General features: G+C 49.0%; 1 protein-coding gene across 2 annotated transcripts in view; it reads right to left on the bottom strand.

Moving 5' to 3' along the window:
- kirrel1b (kirre like nephrin family adhesion molecule 1b) overlaps positions 1-19,603 on the bottom strand; it is a 45,547-nt gene that overhangs the window by 10,230 nt on the left and 15,714 nt on the right. For both annotated transcript variants that reach the window (XM_018758178.2, XM_018758180.2), the window contains exons 2-10: positions 8,960-9,109; positions 7,111-7,260; positions 6,298-6,455; positions 4,641-4,791; positions 4,291-4,396; positions 3,678-3,826; positions 3,435-3,562; positions 2,961-3,087; positions 2,312-2,412 (exon numbers count right to left, since the gene is read on the bottom strand). In XM_018758178.2, the coding sequence (XP_018613694.1) occupies positions 2,312-2,412; positions 2,961-3,087; positions 3,435-3,562; positions 3,678-3,826; positions 4,291-4,396; positions 4,641-4,791; positions 6,298-6,455; positions 7,111-7,260; positions 8,960-9,109 (1,220 nt within the window). The remainder of the gene's footprint in view (positions 1-2,311; positions 2,413-2,960; positions 3,088-3,434; positions 3,563-3,677; positions 3,827-4,290; positions 4,397-4,640; positions 4,792-6,297; positions 6,456-7,110; positions 7,261-8,959; positions 9,110-19,603) is intronic.

Here is a 19,603-nt window from a genome sequence, read left to right as displayed (position 1 = left end):
ATTTGATAAATCATGAATGTTTACTGTATTTAAATTGCATGCCATTCTGAGTAACATGATGAAATCTTGTATAGTCACCACCCGGCACGTTAATCATCCCTCTGTCCAGCGTATCCACGCTGTATACTCTACCCCCCTGTTAAGTCATAGTTATCAAAGCAACTCTCATGGTACCGCAGTCCTTGTGTTAAAGTTACACAAAGTAAGGGTATGATAATGCTGTATTGTGCCTAATTTACAAATTAAACTATCATAGTTATGTACAGTATATAGTGTTCACTACTATTCAGCAGTTTCAGGCATCCCCTGGGGAGGAGTCGGAACCTACGCCCTGAGGATAAGGGGGTCCTACTGTATATTAAAGATATATTAAAGATGCAGTTCAACCTCACATGATTGGACTAATTGATAATGGTAGACTTTGCTCAGGCAATTGACCAGTAATTCTTATCACAGCTGAAATTGTTTAATGTGGCAGTAGTTTTGCTATATGTTTTAACACATTTAAAAAAATTTTTGAAATGAAAGTGTTTTGTTGTACTTTAGCAATTTTTCCAGAAAATATTGTGATGCTTTGGAATGTACAGTCATTGCAATATCAGGACATCAGTATACAATCTATGCAGGTAAACTGCACATTCATCAGAACATTTTCCAAAAATGAACTTTGATTTTTCACATAACTAACATTCTCACACTTACTAACTTTGTTGATGTACCACTTTTGGCATTTTCACAATCTCTGATCCATCTGTCGCTTTTGCGCATTTTGATTTTGTAATTTTTGCCCATTCCTCCACAGAAACATACGATACACCTCCCTATTTTGATCCAGATTACCTTGTCTCAGCCCTTCCCTCTTTTTCTTTCATGCACGACCTCCCTCTCACATACATACATACATACATACATACATACACACACACACACACACACGTGCACAGAACCAACAACCCTCTAGCAGGTTTTTGTACTTAAAGCCACCAGTTGTCCTGTCAAATATGAAGTGAGAATGCATTAGACATGCATCAGGCACCATGTTGCACTAATGTACCTTTTAACCTAAAAAGAGAAGAAAACAAAATGATTTTCGCCCCCTGCAGCGCCTTTCCCCCTCTCCATTCCTTCATATTGGTATATGCGTGCTTCATATTTCATGACCTGTCCTCTATGTTTGCATTAAGTTAAAAGTAAAGTCATAATCAATTATGCTCAGAAAGCTCTGTATAATAAAAGGGCATGAATAAGTCTTAAGTAGCAATGTCTGCAGGAAGCCAACTTCATCTATCGTCTCCAGTCTAGTGGCTCTGTGTCCCAGCACACATTCAAACCAGCCTCCTTCATGCTATAACACAATACGTGTTCTGTAAAGGAAGTGTCGTATGTATGACAAAGTTTGTAAAAGTCAATGGGAAAGGCCAGAAATGCAACGGGAATGTGACCGAGTGCCCTAAAAGACAAAGTAATGAATTTATCATGGAGGAATCAGGAGTTTAAAATCAGCACAACACTGAATGCTTTCACATCTCATTCGATTAGCGCACATCACTGTGACTCCTGCACTTTTACCAATTTATAGAGCTGGGTGTTTCTGAAGAAGCTGTCAAGGTTAGAACAGCAGTGATTCCAAGAAGCTGAATGAACAATCTCTTGATCACGAGGCCAGATCTTTAACCACTGAAGTTCCTCTTTCCTGAGGAAGTGACAGACCCTTGGTTTGAACTGGAAAAACTTTGGAGGGGGGGGGGGGGGGACACGAGACATTAAAATGACTCACAGTTTCTAGGGCACAAGTTTGAATGGAAACCTCAGATGAAAACCTGCTTAATACTTTTAAAAGGAACTGGTTTAGAACAGCTTTTCCCTGTCTTTAGTAAAGCCGTTTTTGGGGGAAGAAGCCTGCTGGCAGCTCCTTGGCTTCCCTCGCTGGGACTCGTGACAGGAGAGATGTTTCCACCACAGGGATGCAAGACGCTATGGGAACGGTTGCAGCCTCGCTGGTCTCCAGACTCCTGTGGCTTAAAGGAGGTCAGCCTAATTTGAGTAAGTGACCGACGGACGGGACTGATAAGGAGATAGCACATAGTGAGAAATGAGAGGAGAAGAAACACAGGGGCAACAGAGGAACTACAAAGCCTGGGTTGGGGGGCTATAATGTGTAGGATATGGTAGATACAGGGAGACAGCTGCAACAGAGAGACCAGAAGCACAGGGTACACAGAGATAACAGTGAAAGAGGGAGCAAGGGGAAGCAGGCGACTGAGCATAGGGAGATGGCAGATGCTGCAGCGCTACAGTAGGGGACACTCACTATCTTGTCAGGTGGTGGGGTGCTGGCAATGTAGCACTTGATCTCGCCTTTCTCCCCTCGCACAGCATACTGGACGGGGTCGCTGGAGATGATAGGTGGGCCTGTGGGGATGAGGGACAGGAACATCAGCAGAGACAGTGAGAACTTCACAGCTGCGGTCTTTGCCCCATCAGCTCTACTGAAACTCTGCACCTAGTTTTCAGTAGTGGTGCTGACGCTGGCTGCCTGGGTACCGGAAGCTTCTGCCCCAAACATAACCACAATATTTCAAAGATGAGCTCATCTCTAAGTGTACAGATACTGCAATGACTGGACAGTCTGTTGTTCCAGAATTGCAAAAAAAAGGGAACATGAATTGTTAAGTGATTTATTTCAATAAATATTCACGTGAAACTTATGAATAGCATTTTGGTAAACACTGTATCAACTTTCAATACAGTACATCTATTTCGTTGTCTTACTTTTCCCATTGTGCTGTGTTACACTGAAACTTTATTTACATACATTACTACTATGACAAAAGTTTTTATATCAGAAGGACCAGCCAGCCACCCTCATAAGTCTGCTCATGTGAGAATGAACTGTACTACAAACATCCTCCTCTTCTGCTCTCCTTCCATTTCCCTTGTTTGCCACGCTGAACACTGACCATTGACGGTGAGGGTGACTTCCGTCTCGCCAACGCCGATCCGTGGGACGATGGCCTTGCACACGTACTGACCAGCATCTGCCTGGCTCACAGACTTAAGGTACAGCTGGTTGTTGTTGCTGAGGACCTGGCAGAGAGAGGAAGAGGAGACATGGATGAATTTAGACAGCCCTTATTGCACATGACTGGACAGTCCACTGCATCACAGTACTTTTCTCCTTGCTGGTAGGATACTGGGCAAAACAAAAATATGTTAACTGTTAAATTTAAGTGATGGGTAAGCATCAAACACTAAATACACAGCAAAAATATAACAACATAGAACTAGTATGGAATAGTTAAACAAAGTGCACTTGTGTGTCCAAAAGCAAACAGAATTTTACTTAAAACAGCTATTTACATGATGGTGTGGTCATTCCAACCTTTCATCCTTCCATTGATGCAGTCACGTGAGAATGAACGGTAGGCACTCACCATGTTAGAGCCCTTCTTAGTCCAGGTGAGTGTAAGAGGTGGGTTTCCAGCCCACTTACAGTTCAGGGTGACGTCAGAGTCGACGTCCACCGTCACGGGCCGGGGCTCCACCACCAGGATGGGCCCGACTGCAGTGGGGATCACAGAAGTAGAAAGATCAGAAGGGGACACAGCGTGTAAATACACACAGCCAAAGTAGCAGGACTAGAAGGGCAGCTCCCAGCACAGTATGACAACACTCACAGTGCACGTCCACCAGGATGCTGACATTGGTGCTGCCCACAGCGTTGAAGACCTGGCAGGAAACCGGTTCCGTGAAGAAGGAGTGGTCTGCTATGGTTACAAACACGCTCTCTCTTGCGCCCTCCAACAAGACCCCACCCTTCGCCCACCTGTGCAGGACAGAGAGAAATCAAGAGACCATGGTAAAGGAGTTTACATTCATGCATATAGCAGATGTCTCTCTCTCTCTGAAGAGATGTACAGTGATTGACTTGTACGTAGAGACACCTTTACCAGAGGTGACCTACAATACAGGATGCACTACACTAAACTCATCCACACATTTATACAGCAGAGCAATGCAACACACACACACACACACACACACACACACACACACACAATGGGTACTTGGAGAAATTCACCTGAAACATGCCCCTGGACTTGTGAGAGGAAACAGGAGCAGCCAGAGGGAACCCAAGCAAATATAGAGAGAACATACAAACTATATACGGACTGAGCTAGACTCAAACCCACATCTAAATGCACAGCCCAGTGTCCCAGTCAGCAGCGCTACACACTGAACCACTGCGCTGCCTTAAAGCATTGCCAACAGACACGGTGACTGGCTGACCTGTAGCCCATGATGGGAGGGTTGGCAGTGGCTTGGCACGTGAAGGTGACCCTCTCTCCCTCCAGAACGGACCGTGGCTCAATGGACAGTGTCACAGTCGGGGGGTCTGTGTGTGGGATGCACCGGAGATAAAAATTGAAAGACGTGTAAGACACAGGTCTAAGACTAACACATGCATTCACAGGAGTCTTTCTAGGTTTCAGTATTGAATGAGTATTTATGAAGTATAAACCCATAATTAAATAATTAAATTTTCAGATTTCATCTCTAAGGGAAAGGAATTCTTCCCTCTATAGTCTTAAGTTCCTGAGTGAGACTCAAATGCCCTCCCGAACAAGGCACACACTCACGGTGCACGTTAAGGGAGACGGTGGTCCGCTTGCCGTTGGGCACGGCCAGGTTGCCAGCCACACAGGTGAAATTACGCCCCGTATCTGTGTCTACAGGCAGGATGGACAGCAAACTCCGCGTTGTCACCCTCTTCCTATCGGGAAGCACCTCCTAGGTGGCAGAGAGGAAGACGGGGCCATTAAACCCAGCAAGCACACTGCAAACATGTCAGATCACATTCTCACTGCAGATCTTGGGTAGTGTCCCTTACATATTCAATCTCATGTCCATTTGGACCCCACATGGATAAAGCAAACTGGCATGGAGCAGCTACAATTACCATGGTACCCAGGTCCCACGTATGAACCCTGACACACAGATTAATGACAGGGTCTGTGTAGAAAACGCACTGTACATCCCGTACAGCGCACATGGGAGTGAGAATGCAGTTGTCATGGAAAAGGACACATTACTTAACCCGGGCAGAGCTCAGCCATATGAGTTAGCGATGTGAGGCGAGCTACAAACTTTGTGATCTTCTGATCCTAAGTGAAAGTTCCTCAAGGGCACAGATAGGGAGGAGCACTCGAGTCTGCAAGGGTATCTCCCTCAGCCAAACACTGCATAACTGCCTCTTTGTTCACAACAGCGCAGCATGCAAGACCGCAATTTAGAACAAGACGGTGTTTTGAGCGCTCATGGTAAGTGAACTCCCACCCGAAACAGAACTTGCGATTGTTTTTTGTGAACAAATGAATGAGCTGAAGCCATCCAGGACATGAAAATACTCGACAGATCCCAGAAGGCTTAGAGATGTCAAACGTGCCCGTGGAAGCCGCAGCTGAATCATGCAGAAACGCAGCAGAACGGCATTGAAATTCATGAGCGATGCCAGTTTCACGTGCAGTGGTGGCAGATGAAGCCGTCCGACTACTCAGATTACGTTTGCGTTTCAAACCACAGTGAAAATTCAGGAAGGACAAAGTGGGGCGATGAACGGCTAGAGACAATCTATCACAGCGTGCGCAATATGATCACCACGGACACACTGCCTGCTCCAATACGGACATACCTTATACTTGATAAGAACTCGGTAACAACATCAAAATTTACATCTGGGTACATGAGTGTATTCAGACCCTGATCCATATCTCCAACTAATAAAACAATTTGCACAGGAAATGGAGATGGTGTGCCTGTTAAAAGGTTTTTAGTGTTTTCTGGCATGGAACCAACTTATCCCCATACTTCAAGATACACACAATTCCCACAACCTTTAAATAAAATCTAAATTCTGAGGTGCAAGTCATTGATGTGATCAATTCTATACGCTACTACAAAATAGTTTTTTTTTTGTACTTTACAATGATCTAAATGGCCTTAAATTCTCCCAGGTTCTTCAAGACAATATTATTAAGTTGAACTTTAGTAACTGGGTCGGCATAATTATAACGCATGTCTTTTACGGTCCAAAATAGTTCTCAAAATGCGCTTAGAGACAAAGAGTGACTCATGGACAGGTAAACGTCTTGCTCATTTCCACAGATACTTCAATCAACTGTGCTGTGTTATGTCTGCGGGCAAACAAACCATAGTGCTGCATCCTTGTGCAATTGTTGTGAAATTCAGCATGTGTGTGTGTCTCCATGTCTATATGAGCACATGGGTATGGCTTACAGTAGTGCTGATCCCGCCCTCCACTGGTACACCATCCTTCTGCCATTCAATGACAGCAGCAGGCTTGGCCCCTCGAGACACGCAGCTCAGGTTGTAGGGGACCCCCGCGGTCAGCAGGATCTGCGGACCACCCTCTACCACGGGATCTTCTGGAGGAACTGTGGACAGGGAAGGCATTGGTACACACTAGGACAGGATGCTCACACACTATACACAGACACATCCATATATGATCAGAAGTGTGACTACACCTGGGAAATGTGTGTGCAGTCAGTAGGTGCTGTTGTGAATAGAGCCACTGGCTTTGGACTCAAAGGATCCTGTTCCAACTCCCACACCCTTCTGTAGCCCATTTGATCAAAGTACTTATCCTGAATAGCCCCCCATCAAAACTACCCCCCTGTATAAATAGATAAGTCATCACAAGTACCAGTACAAGCAGTTTTGGAGAAAAATCATTATTTATCTGATTAGCTATTTTTAAAAAAAAAAAAAAAAAAAAAAAAAAAAAAAAAAAAAAAAAAAAAAAAAAATTAAAAAAAGGGGGTGGAACTGGAGGAAAGAGCAAAAGTGAAGCAATCTGCAGACGTCCCACATCTGTGGGAAGAAACGTCAGCTCATTTTCTGTTCTGCTGAAACCTGATAACTGAGCATTCAGTGAAAAAAAGTTTTGTTTCAAGCAAGTGCTCTCAAGCCTCTGACTGGTAGCATACATACACACAGACACACGCACAGCTAACTATACGCTATATATTGATATTCACACACACAAGCAGCGAGACACACGGCATACATGGAGAATGAGACACGTACTGAGGACTGTGAGCTTGGCTCTCCTCGAGCGCAGCGCCGCCTCCGTGGCCTGGCACTCATAGAGGGAGTCGTCCGACAGCTGAGCTGACGAAATCTCCAGGTTGTACTGGCCCACCTCCACCCGCCGCAGCACCCGGTACCTGGGCCACGCTGTGAAAACCACAGGGAGTGTTACCGCATGCACGTATATACACTGCAACACCCATAGACATTCACACATACCTGTGTGAGTGTGTGCACGTACAGTACCAAAAAACACACACACACACACACACACACACACACACACACACACACAGGTCTGTTCGCCCACATACAGAGCGGTGGCTTGAGGATCTCCCCCAGCTGGAGGTACCTCTCTTCCCACTGACCAGTTGGGGGTGTAACTCAATGCCAGAGAACACAGAATTTTTTTTTTTGATGCATATTTCAAGTGATGTTCAACCATACAACTCCAAGTACAAAAATATCTGAATAGTATTTGTGAAATTAAGATAAAGCTTTATTTATAAAGAAGACTACTACTATATCAAAGTTATTTCTAGACATGATTTTCAGAGCACCTCTTTCTGCAGGCTTTAGCTCGCACCTCCCACCAGGTGGCAAACAAGCGCTATCCGCCACATTATCGATACATACACGGTGACGTCATCCACTGGCTTGTGAAGGGGACAACAGTATTGGTACCGATTACATCATCCGCGTCTCGACCAACCGCGAGCCTCCTGGAAGCCTCTTTGTGTCCGCATCTTGCAGAGGTTAAACGCTCAAGAGCAACATTTGTCACTGTGTGTATGTTGAATACAGTTTGTATACCGGGCGGACGCTCAGCTGTCGTTGATCGGAGCCCAAACAAGATGTGTTTGATGGGGATGTACTGTGAATTCTACTGTATCGGCGCCGCATGTGATGTGGCATCTCGAATATTTCCCAGATTTTCGATAAGGTAAACTAAAACAGGATTTTAAGATAAAACCAGAAGATTACATAACTTTGAATTACTTGTGCGTTCAAGATGCATTTAGTTTTAATCTCTCTTCGCATTGTTCTCTCTCAAGGTGGTCAGCTACACATTCACCACGAAACGCGCCGAATTCCCTCCGCGAAGTCGCGTGAACGCGCAGCGGGGGGGGGGGGGGGGGCGCCGAGCGACGCTGTACCTGCAGCCTGAGATGCCGCGCTGTGGCTCGCGAGGCGGAGGCGGGAAGCGCGAGGCGGACAGTGGCACGCGGAGGGACGGAGTGTCGACGGCAGCTCACCTTTACACGGCAACGTGCGAAGTTATGAGTGTGGCGAGTGCGCGCTCTGACTCTCAGTCGCTTTCTCTCACACACACACACACACACACACACACACACACACACGCGCGCGCGGTCCACGTGGGTTCCGCTCGTTTCAGTCAGTGCCCCGCGACGTATCCGGGACAAACTCCGGACCGCCGCAACCCTCACTTGGACACACGCGATTAGCCTACCTGTGCACGGTGTGTCGGAGCGCGCGGCTTTGTGGGCTAAAAATGGGAAAACAAAGGAAGTTGTGTAGAACGGCGGTGTCCAGCGTTGGCACGACGACGACTTAAGTTTAAAACGTGCCATACATACACTCTTGGAGCTGCACTCTCTCAGGAGCTGTGGCAAGAGACAGGACCTAAACTAGGCTAAACGGACGTTGTTGACGTGGGACAGTCCGTACCGCTCTCACCACCACTGTACGAGGCAAGTTTTTGCGGAACGAACGGGCTGGACACGTCTCTGGTGGTGGTGTGAAGAGAGCGAAGGCAGCAGGACAGTCCTTTGACCCCCCCCCTCCTTTCAGCAGTGCGGTCGAGCGAGCGCGGCGGCTGTCCCACCTCGCAGGTCCTCTCCGATGCCGAGCGCGAGCCCGTCCTTGGTCCACTGCACGATGCCCGAGTAGTTGAACACGACGCAGGAGAGGACGACCCGCTCCCCCAGCACCACCGACTGGTCCGCAGGCTCCTGCGAGAAGCGCGCCGTCCACACTGGGCCACAGAGACGAGAGAGGGGGAAAAGAAAAGGGGGTGATAGAAAAAAAAAAAAAAAAAAAGAGACAGGAACGGCGTTACACGAAAGCAGCGCAGCAGCAACAGTCAAAGTCCCGCCAACCCACAGGCGCGCGCGCGCCCAGAACCCTAGTATGTGTAACACCGCGACCAAAAACCAAAAAAATAAATAAAAAAAAAATAATATGCCCGCCCCACACTGACAGAGAGACGCTGCTTCAGTCAAAGTGACAGAATTTAAGAGAAAAATGAAGAAACGACAAGAGGACGGACGGACACCGCGAGGTCCGCAGCGGGGGCGGCTCAAAAATGACCGGCGGCGTATCCCCGACACGCTGTTAACCTGGAGGGAGGGGGTCACGTTTTCACTTCTTTGCATCATCGGCCTTCAATATTTCGCATTTCTATGAAATTCTTGCAGTAGGTTCATTAATAATAAACATTCTATTGGGACACGATACCTCAGTATGGTCGAGAACCCCACACCACTGCGCTCCTCCTCCTCCCCTGGGCTATGCTTATTTTGGATCACGCTTAAAACAATCCTATTAGCTAATTAAGGCAGAACTTGTTAATAAAGGAGAAGACTTAAAAGGAAACCATCCCACGGGCATTAGATTACGAAGGAAAAAACAAAAATAACAATATCACTATCTTGGTCCCAGACTGTAGGTGTGATGCTATCATTATTACGCTATTATACCGCTTTCTCATTATTACCGCTAATATTTCAATTGATTCAAAGTAAAAATGATTTGATTTCACAGCAATTATTATAAAAATATATAGATTTTTTTTAAAAAAATTCTATGTTTAATAGTAGAGTTCAATTATTTCATACACAAGTCCTTTACCTTACCTTAGGTCATTCCAGTCTGACATTTACTCGCTTCAGTCCGCTAGGAAATGCCTTGATTAATATTCTACGAAATCATTTTAAAGAACTTTTTCAAATATATATGGCAACGCTATTTTGCGCTTGTCTGAGAGGCCACTCAGCTTCGGAGAAAATAAATGATTTAAACAATACTTGTGTCTCAGTTTTACTTTAACCAAGTTGCTGAGTGTTATATGAGCATCACTTAATTTTTTTTTTTTCCATTCTGTGCTAGAATTATTAAATTATTCATTACATACATTTTTCTTTCAAGTCTTTCTGCCAAGCAACCTATGATGTTGGGTTTGTGCACTAGGTACCATGATTTACCCATTTATAGAGAGGGGTAATTTCACTAAAGGGGGGGGTGCGGTGGTGCAATGGGTTTGGCCGGGTCCTGCTGTCTGGTGGGTCTGGGGTTCGAGTCCCGCTTGGGGTGCCTTGTGATGGACTGGCGTCCCGTCCTGGGTGCGTCCCCTCCCCCTCCAGCCTTGTGCCCTGGGTTAGGCTCTGGTTTGCCGCGACCCCAGGATCAGCGGTTTCAGACAATGTGTATGTGTGTAATTTCACTAGAGCAACTTTAGGTTACCATGCTCAAGGGTACTAGAGCAGGAGGTGGGATTTAACCTGGGTCCTTCGGGTAGCAAGGTATTGGTTCTAATCACTACACAGAACCTTCTGAGATGTACATCATGAGAACATTTTGAACAGAAAATGCCATTCAGTAATGTGCTTCTATGTGTATCATCTTCTAGGTGTGCATGTTTAAGGAAAGAAAAGGTATGAATAAGATGAGTGAGCTAAAGTACCCCCACCACCTAACATTTGCCTACGATGGAGAATCTACTTGGGAACCGGTAGCAACCAGCAGAAACCCTCCAGACATGGTGTTCAAAAGTAGGAGAAGGATCAGCATTCTGAGTACATGTTCAATAGATGCAGGACAAACAGCAACTATGACATGAACTGGAACAGACTGCGGAACTGACCATTCCATAAGCAGAACTTTCTGGACCTTCTTTACATTTGGATTCATCACCTGCTAGTGACGGACTTTGCCTGAAGAACAAAGCGGACATATCCGGTGCGCAAACCGGTCTGCTCTCACGGAGAGACCCCTCTCTGCTGACCTTTGGGTGAGACGGCCCTGCGGTCTCTCTGGGTTTATCAGCCACGCGAGTCCCAGTCGGTTCCTATCGCTAAAGTGATTTTTGACACGACGAACTAGTGCAGAAGGCAGAGAAAATGCCACCTTCTCCCTGAGAAACATCAAAATATTAATCCTTTTTTCACAGAACGATGTCAAAATTCATATTCCGGTGTACCCTGACAGGACACTTATGTTAATGATAATTTATTCATGCACGGGCCTATGATACCTTTGCTGGGTTCTATCAATGAAAGCTGTTTTACGTACGCCATTTTTCTGACGGATGATTCGTACTTTCCATGAACCGCACGCCGCCTGTCCAAGACCTGCAGGCTGCTCCCGGTGCGTGTTGCTACTTTGTCGAGGCGTCTGGTGACTGTGTGCGCAACACAGCAACCTGGGCGTTGGTCATAAGGCCAGACGGCGGCTTGTCCGAGCCAGGCGGTACGCGGTTTCATGTTTTCGTGTAGATTGCGGTATGACCCCATGTACAACACCACATTGACCACTGCCTTCCGTCCAGCCAAGATGACCATCACCTGCCTTCAACCATTCTGATGACCCGTTTTTTAGGCCACCGGGACAATCGGCCACTGTGTAACTACCGAAGCCCAACACCACGATGATGCCGTACTCAACTTCCTCTCAACACTTTTCACAGTCAGGTGTAAATTCAACCCAGTTTCTTATAGCGGTGTTCACAGTTCATTTTGTAAAATTCAATTTTATTGGTTAAACTCCAACTGAGCAGAATGGTAGCACAACAGGTAGCCCTGGTGCCTCGCTGCTCCTGGCATGTGGGTTTGGCTGTGGATCTGAACCCAATTCAGCCTCCGTGAAGTTTGCACGTTCTCCCCACATTTGTGTGAGTTTCCTCTGGATGCTCCAGTTTCCTCCCACAGTCCAAAGACATGTGTTTCATATGAACTGCTGACTCAAAATTCCCCTCTGTGTCTGTGTGACTGTCCTGGACTAGACAGGCATTACATGAAGGGTGAACCCTGCCTCAAGCACTATGCTTCCTGGATAGATGCTGGAGCACCGCGACCTTGCACTGAGTAAACAGTTTTTTAAAAAACAGACCGATGGACAGTCCCCAACTAACGCATGATGGACTTGCAAGTGGACATCCAGTGTAGAGCCTGCCTGTAAACCGTGTAATGCTGTGACGGTCATTCTCCGCTTCCATCCTTTGAACTGATCCTTTTTAACGCCCCTCCACGAAGCTGTCAGTGAATTAAAAATAAGAAAGACAGCAAACCATAAGCTTCGTATGGACTTCGTTAGCCTTGCAATAAACGCACAAAATGAACACGTGAACAGAAGAGTTCGCTAAGGTATCAAACGCATTTTAAGGGGCCTAATAGTCAATTGTTACAATGACCAAACGTTCGCCTTGCTCTTCCATTTTCCCCAGTCATAATTATGTCTTTCACCTCACAAGAGTCATGGACTAATGACACGGTGGGTGATTCACATATTCGTTCCACTGGCTGCACGAACCCAGCTAACTTTGCGAGAGCCGTGAAGCAACGCTGTCGAGCGCCTTTCTTTTTTCCATCGTCTGCCCCTGCGGTTGGGGGAGTTGTCAGACCGGGGTCGCTAAGAGGTTTTAGCCAGGCGGATGCCAGTCGCTACCCCGCCGCGCTTCGCGTCTGCGTGCTGCAGTAGAGGATGCTCCCGGTCACGGTGCTGTTCCGCATCTCCGCGCTGCTCCACATAGCTCCACAGTGTCACATGGCAAAGCTCCACCCGGTATCGCGTCTCCCAGGGAAACGTGAACCAGTTTCTCATCTCCCGGCGATACGCCACGCCTTGCCTCGCCCCCCCCAGCCAGCTGGGGCCATCGCGGTGATGCGGCGTCCTCCCCCTCGGGCCACCTGCAGGGACCGATGGCGCGGAGCCGGGGAGAGCGGAGACAGGAGATACGGGGCGAGCGCGTGTGGCTGCGGGCCGGGAGCGGGCACTTGGCGAGCGAGAGAGTGCGAGACAGGAAGAGGGATGGAGCGAGAGAACGGTGAAAGAGGGGGACGGAGAGCGAGCGTGGGTATGACTGTCAGCCTCGAGCGGCGACTCGGAGAAAACAAGAGCACAGCGTGCTGACAGAGAACAGAGATTTAATTAACCCTGCGGGATCCCTCCCTTCTCCGGGCTCCTCTCACTTCTTCCCCTCTCCTTGCGCGCCCCTCTGCTTCCCCGCTCTGCCCCCGGCCTACGTGTCTCGCTCTGCTTGTGGGGGCACACGGTGGCACGCTGTCACTCCTCATCCGTCACATTACAACCCCGTCCCCTTCGGCCTGTCCTCCGCCCCTCTCCCGCTTCCTTAACGCACTGCATATGGCAGCGCTGCGCCCCCGAGGCCCCTCGCGCTTGCTGCCCTAATCACCCCTTTCACCCCGGCGACCCCGTTCTAGCACCCCGTGCTGCCCCCGCAGCCTCGCCTTGCCACGTCCTCGCCTCAGCCCCCAGGCCCCGCGCTGACCCCGCGAAACCCACAAACACACAGTTACACCTCCTCCTTGGCATCTCGGCCTCATCCTCTGGGCTAATTCTTGTTCCATTTTCAGCAACGGCTAAACAACTGTGTTTCTGTGTGCGCTTGCAATCACGTGTGCACGCATGTGTGTGCGTGTATGTGTAGCTCTCACACAGCTACTCCTCTGATGTAAATGTTTAATCCAAAGGGAAAAAAAAAGGGAGCATGATTAGGAATTGTCAATTATTTGGATAAACCTTTATGGAGCTACTCATGTGATGTACATTGTTTCATATGGTGGAAAGTAACCAAGAGTGGTTTCGAATCACATGTCTGCATCTAAGTCTCTCTTTCTCGTAATGTAATGCACACATTGTATTTTCTATGAGATGTATGTTGCTTTGGAGGAAAGCGTCTGCTAAATGGATAACTGTAAATGTGTGCCCGGGTTCAGATTGGACACATGTGGGCTTGCCTGGAACAGCGGCGAGGTGCGTGACCTGCTCATCACTATGAAACTTCCTCTGCCCATTACGTTCCACGGAACGCGACCATCAAGAATCGACAACAACGTATAAAAGTGAACTTGGAGGGGGGGAGGGAAGCAGGATCATGAGCGGAGTCGCAATTTTGTCCTGAGAATCCTTCCTGCTCGCATGCTGGCGACAGTGAGAGCTTCCGTTTGCCACCACGTCTGAGCTCCAACACTCGGTGTAAACGTATTATGTGGTGTTCTACAGTGTAACGTTCCAAATACGTAGGATATTCGTGCACTTGTGTTTTACTCTGAGGATTCGGAAAACAGCGTTGGGTCTCCTACCAGCCCCAACATCACACAAACACACACACTGTTTGAACCGCTTGTCCCATAAGGGGTCGCGGGGAGCCGGAGCCTAACCCAGCAACACAGGGCGTAAGGCTGGAGGAGGAGGGGACACACCCAGGACGGGACAGCAGTCCGTCGCAAGGCACCCCAAGCGGGACTCGAACCCCAGACCCACCGGTGAGCAGGACCCGGTCCAACCCACTGCACCACCGCGCCCCCCAGCCCCAACATCTACATTTCAAAATGCACACAGTTCCTTCGTTGAGTTTTCAACAGCGTACCGCTTCTGTACAACCAAGTACATGTCAATGGTAAAATGAATCCTCAAATAGAAGCAGTGCATTTCCATCTTTTTTTCTGCAGGTGGCGTGGTGGTTAGAAGTGCAGTCGCTCGCACTTGAAGGACCTGGATTCAAATCCCACCTTGTATTGTATCACCCTTGAGCAGGGTACTTACCCTGAATTGCTCCAGTGCAATTACCATTTACCGTGTAAATGAGTAGATCACGGTGAGAGGCTGAACACTGTGAGCTGCTTTGGAGAAACGTGTCCAATAAATAAATAAGTTTAAAAAAATGTAAATGTGCAGCGCTGCTGTGGATGCATGCGGGACTGGTGTTCCCGCTATTCTGCTTGGTTACCACTAAGAGAAAAAGTCTGCAGGAAGCAAAATGTGTCCCGTGGTGCCGATCTGCAGGTGGGGGACATGGGGGACACAGCCCGGGGTAGCTCAAGAATTCGGGGTGTGTGTGTGAGCATGAAAGAAAGAGAGAGCGCCATGGTCAGGCAGGTGATGTCATCATATGAATCAGAAACACACTTTTAAGATTTAATCGCTGGTCCCCAAACTGACCGCAGGTCAAGATGCCGTCTAGACAAGTACAATAGAGAGCGGAGAGAATGTCCATTTTAAGCGCGGTAAAGTACAAACACGGCCCTAACAGGGAACCGCACGCGGTCGTCCCTCTGCCTCTTTCTCTAATTGACTTCTCGTATTTTACATTTCATTTCACCTCTCATTTTCATTTTATTTCCCCGTTTTCCTTTCTCCCCGCTTTAATTATTCATCACCTGCCCTCCCTTCCTCCCAGCACTTAGGATTTACTCCATCTGTTTTACTATGTTTTATTCACATCTTCATTTGGAGATTTCGCCATGTTTAATTGCCTCTTAAGAGGAGTAAACACACACCCCTCTCCCTAGAAATCTTTTCTGTGTAAAGCAGACTGCATGTGACGCCGCACATTAGCATCACACAGCAACGACAAGAAGCCCACGTGTGTGTGTGCGCGCGTGCGCAATACTCCTCCATTACCGTGTGCGTATACATTTAAAGCGGGGAAAAAAAAAAAAAGCCAAACATCTGACCGGCGGAGTAAGTAAACGTGAAAGAATAACGTGACCCGGAGCGAAGAAAGCAGAGCCACGCAAACGGTGTTAATTTCACGTCAATAAATCCTGGGGGAAAAGAGAAGCGCAAACACGTAAACTGTTCGGGAACTTTTTATAACGGCGACGAGAAGCGTCGAAGTTAACGAGGCCTTTCGGGAAGGGCGCGACTCCCCCGTGCGCTTGTTCCCGCGACTAAATGAAACGCTGCGTCAAACGCGCTGACGGAGAGAGGAGCGATGAAAGCGGAGGATCTCCGTGCGTCTCGGCGCCACTCCACCCCCCAGCTCTGTGTCCGCGGGGACGTCTAAGTGGAGCAGAGCAGGGACAAACTAACAGCTCTCCGCTTCACCGGGGGCTTTTCGCTCGTCCGACTCATCCTCATCCTCATGATCCACCTCCTCCTACTCCTCTTCATCCCTCTCCTCCTCCCCTCATCCTCGTTTTGCTGTGCCCGTCTGGCCGAACCTCCCCTTCTCCCACTTCCCCAGTGCCTTTTCCTCCCTGCGACGACTGCTTGTGGCTGAAGGCGAAAAAAAGAGTCGGGCTTTGCGCCGCGGTAGACGTGGCCGATGCCGCGCAACTCGAGCGTAAACGAAGTGACTGCAGCGAGTTTTGGATCATCGCGGCTTCCCTCAACACCGGAACGCCGACTTCTGCACCGTGACTTGAACTGTCCTGAATCGAAACCCACTTCTGAACGTTAACGATCAGCGACGCTCCCACCGTGCTTCTCAAAAACGGACCCGACGTGACCAGGGAAGTGCCGAGGGCTCTAAGTGAGGAATAAACCCGGACGGGCATGCAAACTTTCTGGAAAACTGAACCGTACTGAGGGGTGGCGTGGTGGCGCAAGTGGGTTGGTCTGGGGTTCGAGTCCCGCTTGGGGTGCCTTGCGATGGACTAGCGTCCCGTCCTGGGTGCGTCCCCTCCCCTTCCGGCCTTACTCCCTGTGTTGCCGGGTAGGCTCCGGTTCCCCGCGACCCCGCATGGGACAAGCGGTTCAGAAAATGTGTGTGTGTGTGTGTGACCCGTACTGACCCAGATGGCACAAATACGTGGATTTTAAACAGGGTTAATGCCGCTGGAGCGGACTGAGGAATAAACAATACCTGTGATCGATCCATCAATCGCTCACAGTTGGAGCAGCAGGTGGCACAGTGGTTAGCTGCGGCCTTGCACGCAACGCACCGACGTTCGAGGCGTCGTACCCCAGCTCAAGGTACTTACCCTCAATGGCTCCAGTAACGGTTACCTGGTTCTATAAATAGACGAACAACAGCAAGGAGCATGAGAGTACGAGTCTCTTTAGAGAAAATGATCCGGCAAATAAATAGTAAACATTTAAATGTGTGATTATCCTACGATCTCACACACACCATGCACGTTGGACCACGTGCAGGTGCATAAGGTCAGTACCGGCTTGACCAGAACGAAGGGAAGCTTGGCCTGCGTCCGCCGGGGACGTGCCGCACCACCGGAGGCCTTGCGCACAGAGCGTTTGGCACACTGCGTCACTCGTCGAGAACACGGAGCAGAAATAGACCGCGCTTCCAACAAGACCATGGGTGGTGTGAACAACTATATGAGCGCCGCTCTCCCGCAGCACACGCCTGTATCTAGGGCAGCCCGCAGTGCCGGGAGATGGGCGTCTTGCGGAGCACATCCGAACTCGAGCTGGAGCCGCTCGTACCCGGGACGCCGTCGGCTCAGTTCCGGGTTATTTTTGCACAGAGTCCATCCTGACCTGGCTGCCCCAAAGCCTGCAGTAAAAGAGCTCATAAAAAAGATCTCTTTTAATTTTATTTCCCCAGCAACAATGTGTACATTTACAATGTGTTCACTTAGCAGAAGCTTGTCTCCAAGGTGACTTATAATGTTCGGCTGCAAGCATTCACTCATTTACACACACACACACACCGCTCAATTTAGAGTCATCAACTGACTCGAAACAGGCCTCCCTGGACTGAACACGGGGAGAACAGGCAAACTCCGGATTCAAACCCGGGTCCAGACGCACAGTCCAGGTGCTGTGAGGCTCCGGCGCAGTGGTATAAAACAACGTAAAAGTTCCTCCCTCGCTACTAGGCACTAAAAAAATATGCAACACATACCGTATATGCGTTAGAAATAAAACAACGTTAGAGACAAAATAACAGATGCCTCTATACTCCGTGTTCATAAATGACGTCATCATGTTACACTTATTTATTTAGCCGAGACCTTTCTAACAAAAGCAACTTAAATCATTTACCCGTGTTTATACCCGTATGGGTCATTTTTAATGTATCAAATCAGGGGACACACTTTGATCAAGGGCACCACAGGAAAGATGGAATTTAAACCCTCGTCCTTTGAGTACGAGGTGGCAGCTCTCGCACCGCACCGCCGCACCTTTGGCAAACGCTATTTATCTGAGCGCTGTGTTAAAACTGTCCCCCGATTTGAAGACTACGTTAAAATTGTCCCCGGTCCGTCTCTGCTTGCGAGACCAGGTCGCTGTAAAGGAGCGCTGCTGCAGTACTGCTGAATGTTCAATTGCGGTAACGAATAAATTAAATTGATTGTAATGTGTGTCCAGCGTACATTTTCGTGGACAAAGCAGGACTCGGCGGTCATCGGTCCTCGCGGTGGGGACAGACAGAGGGAGTGTTTTGGCTTCTCCGGGCATTGCAAATGTTCACTGAATTGGCATCTTTTTACTATGCAAGTCTTCGCCCCCCCTCGCTCAGGCCACTCGCACGGTCACACACTGAGGCCGAGTTAGTTCAGCTGGTGCTCGATTCACTGCTACAAACCCGCCGCCCAATGCGCATTATCCCCCTCCATCCCGCTGTCCTGACCCCCCCCCCACAGGACGCTCTCTAACAAGGAGACACTTTAATTAGCCACTAGCTGGGAGTCAGGCCTCCGTAGCCACGCTCCACTCCCAGCGCACTTTCACTGTCACAGAGGATCCGTGCCCCTCCTGAAATGTACGGTGCTTTGGCAAACTCAGATTTTACCTCAAAATGACACACATACGCGGTTACTGGCAGCACAAGTGGGAAAAAACGCGCCTAGTCTCTGCTACATCGGACACGTAGGTCCTGGGTTTGAACGTCTCCTCCTTCTGTACTACACGGTAAGCAAGGTACTTACCCTAAACTGGCACAGTACGGAAGACGGGTCCCCGGCTGCACCTCTGTAAATCGCAGCAAGTAAACACTGTGTGACAGAAGCGGCGATGGACGTTTCGGGTTACGCACGGTAAGACGACGACGACCGGACCGGTTTGTTAACGGCGGTACTGCCGCACGCAGCGATCCGTGACATCCTCCCGGACGTTAACGTTGACGGGGATCGGCGAGGACACGCGCCGAAAAAGTGTGAGTTTGCTCTTTTTATTTTTGGAGCTCTCATTCGTAGGGGCGAAAAAGTGCTTATTGTTTGCAGGTCCCGGGGAAGCGGCGCCCCTCGACCTCTGCGCCGAACTCGTCCCCCATCCTGACTCACCGTGAGCTCCCATCAGCCTCTGGGGCTCCTGTCCTGACTTTCTCCGGCAGCACCTCCCCCACAGCTAACACAGCCCAAGGGCCCCGGGCACTGGCAGCGCTGATCTGACATCACGGGAAGGGACCCCGGTGCTGCGGCGCAATGGTGGGAACCGGAGAGACCGACTGCCCTTTGCCAGCCGAGGGCCCTGTGGCTATGCGGCTCGCCGTTTACCACGGTCCGCTTGTTCATTGGCTGAGACCTGCCTGAACTGCGGGGCC

Source organism: Scleropages formosus, chromosome 1, assembly GCF_900964775.1.
Source record: "Scleropages formosus chromosome 1, fSclFor1.1, whole genome shotgun sequence".
NCBI lineage: Eukaryota > Metazoa > Chordata > Actinopteri > Osteoglossiformes > Osteoglossidae > Scleropages > Scleropages formosus.
Note: the sequence above shows the minus strand (reverse complement) of the source record. Positions and strands in the feature narration are given on the sequence as shown.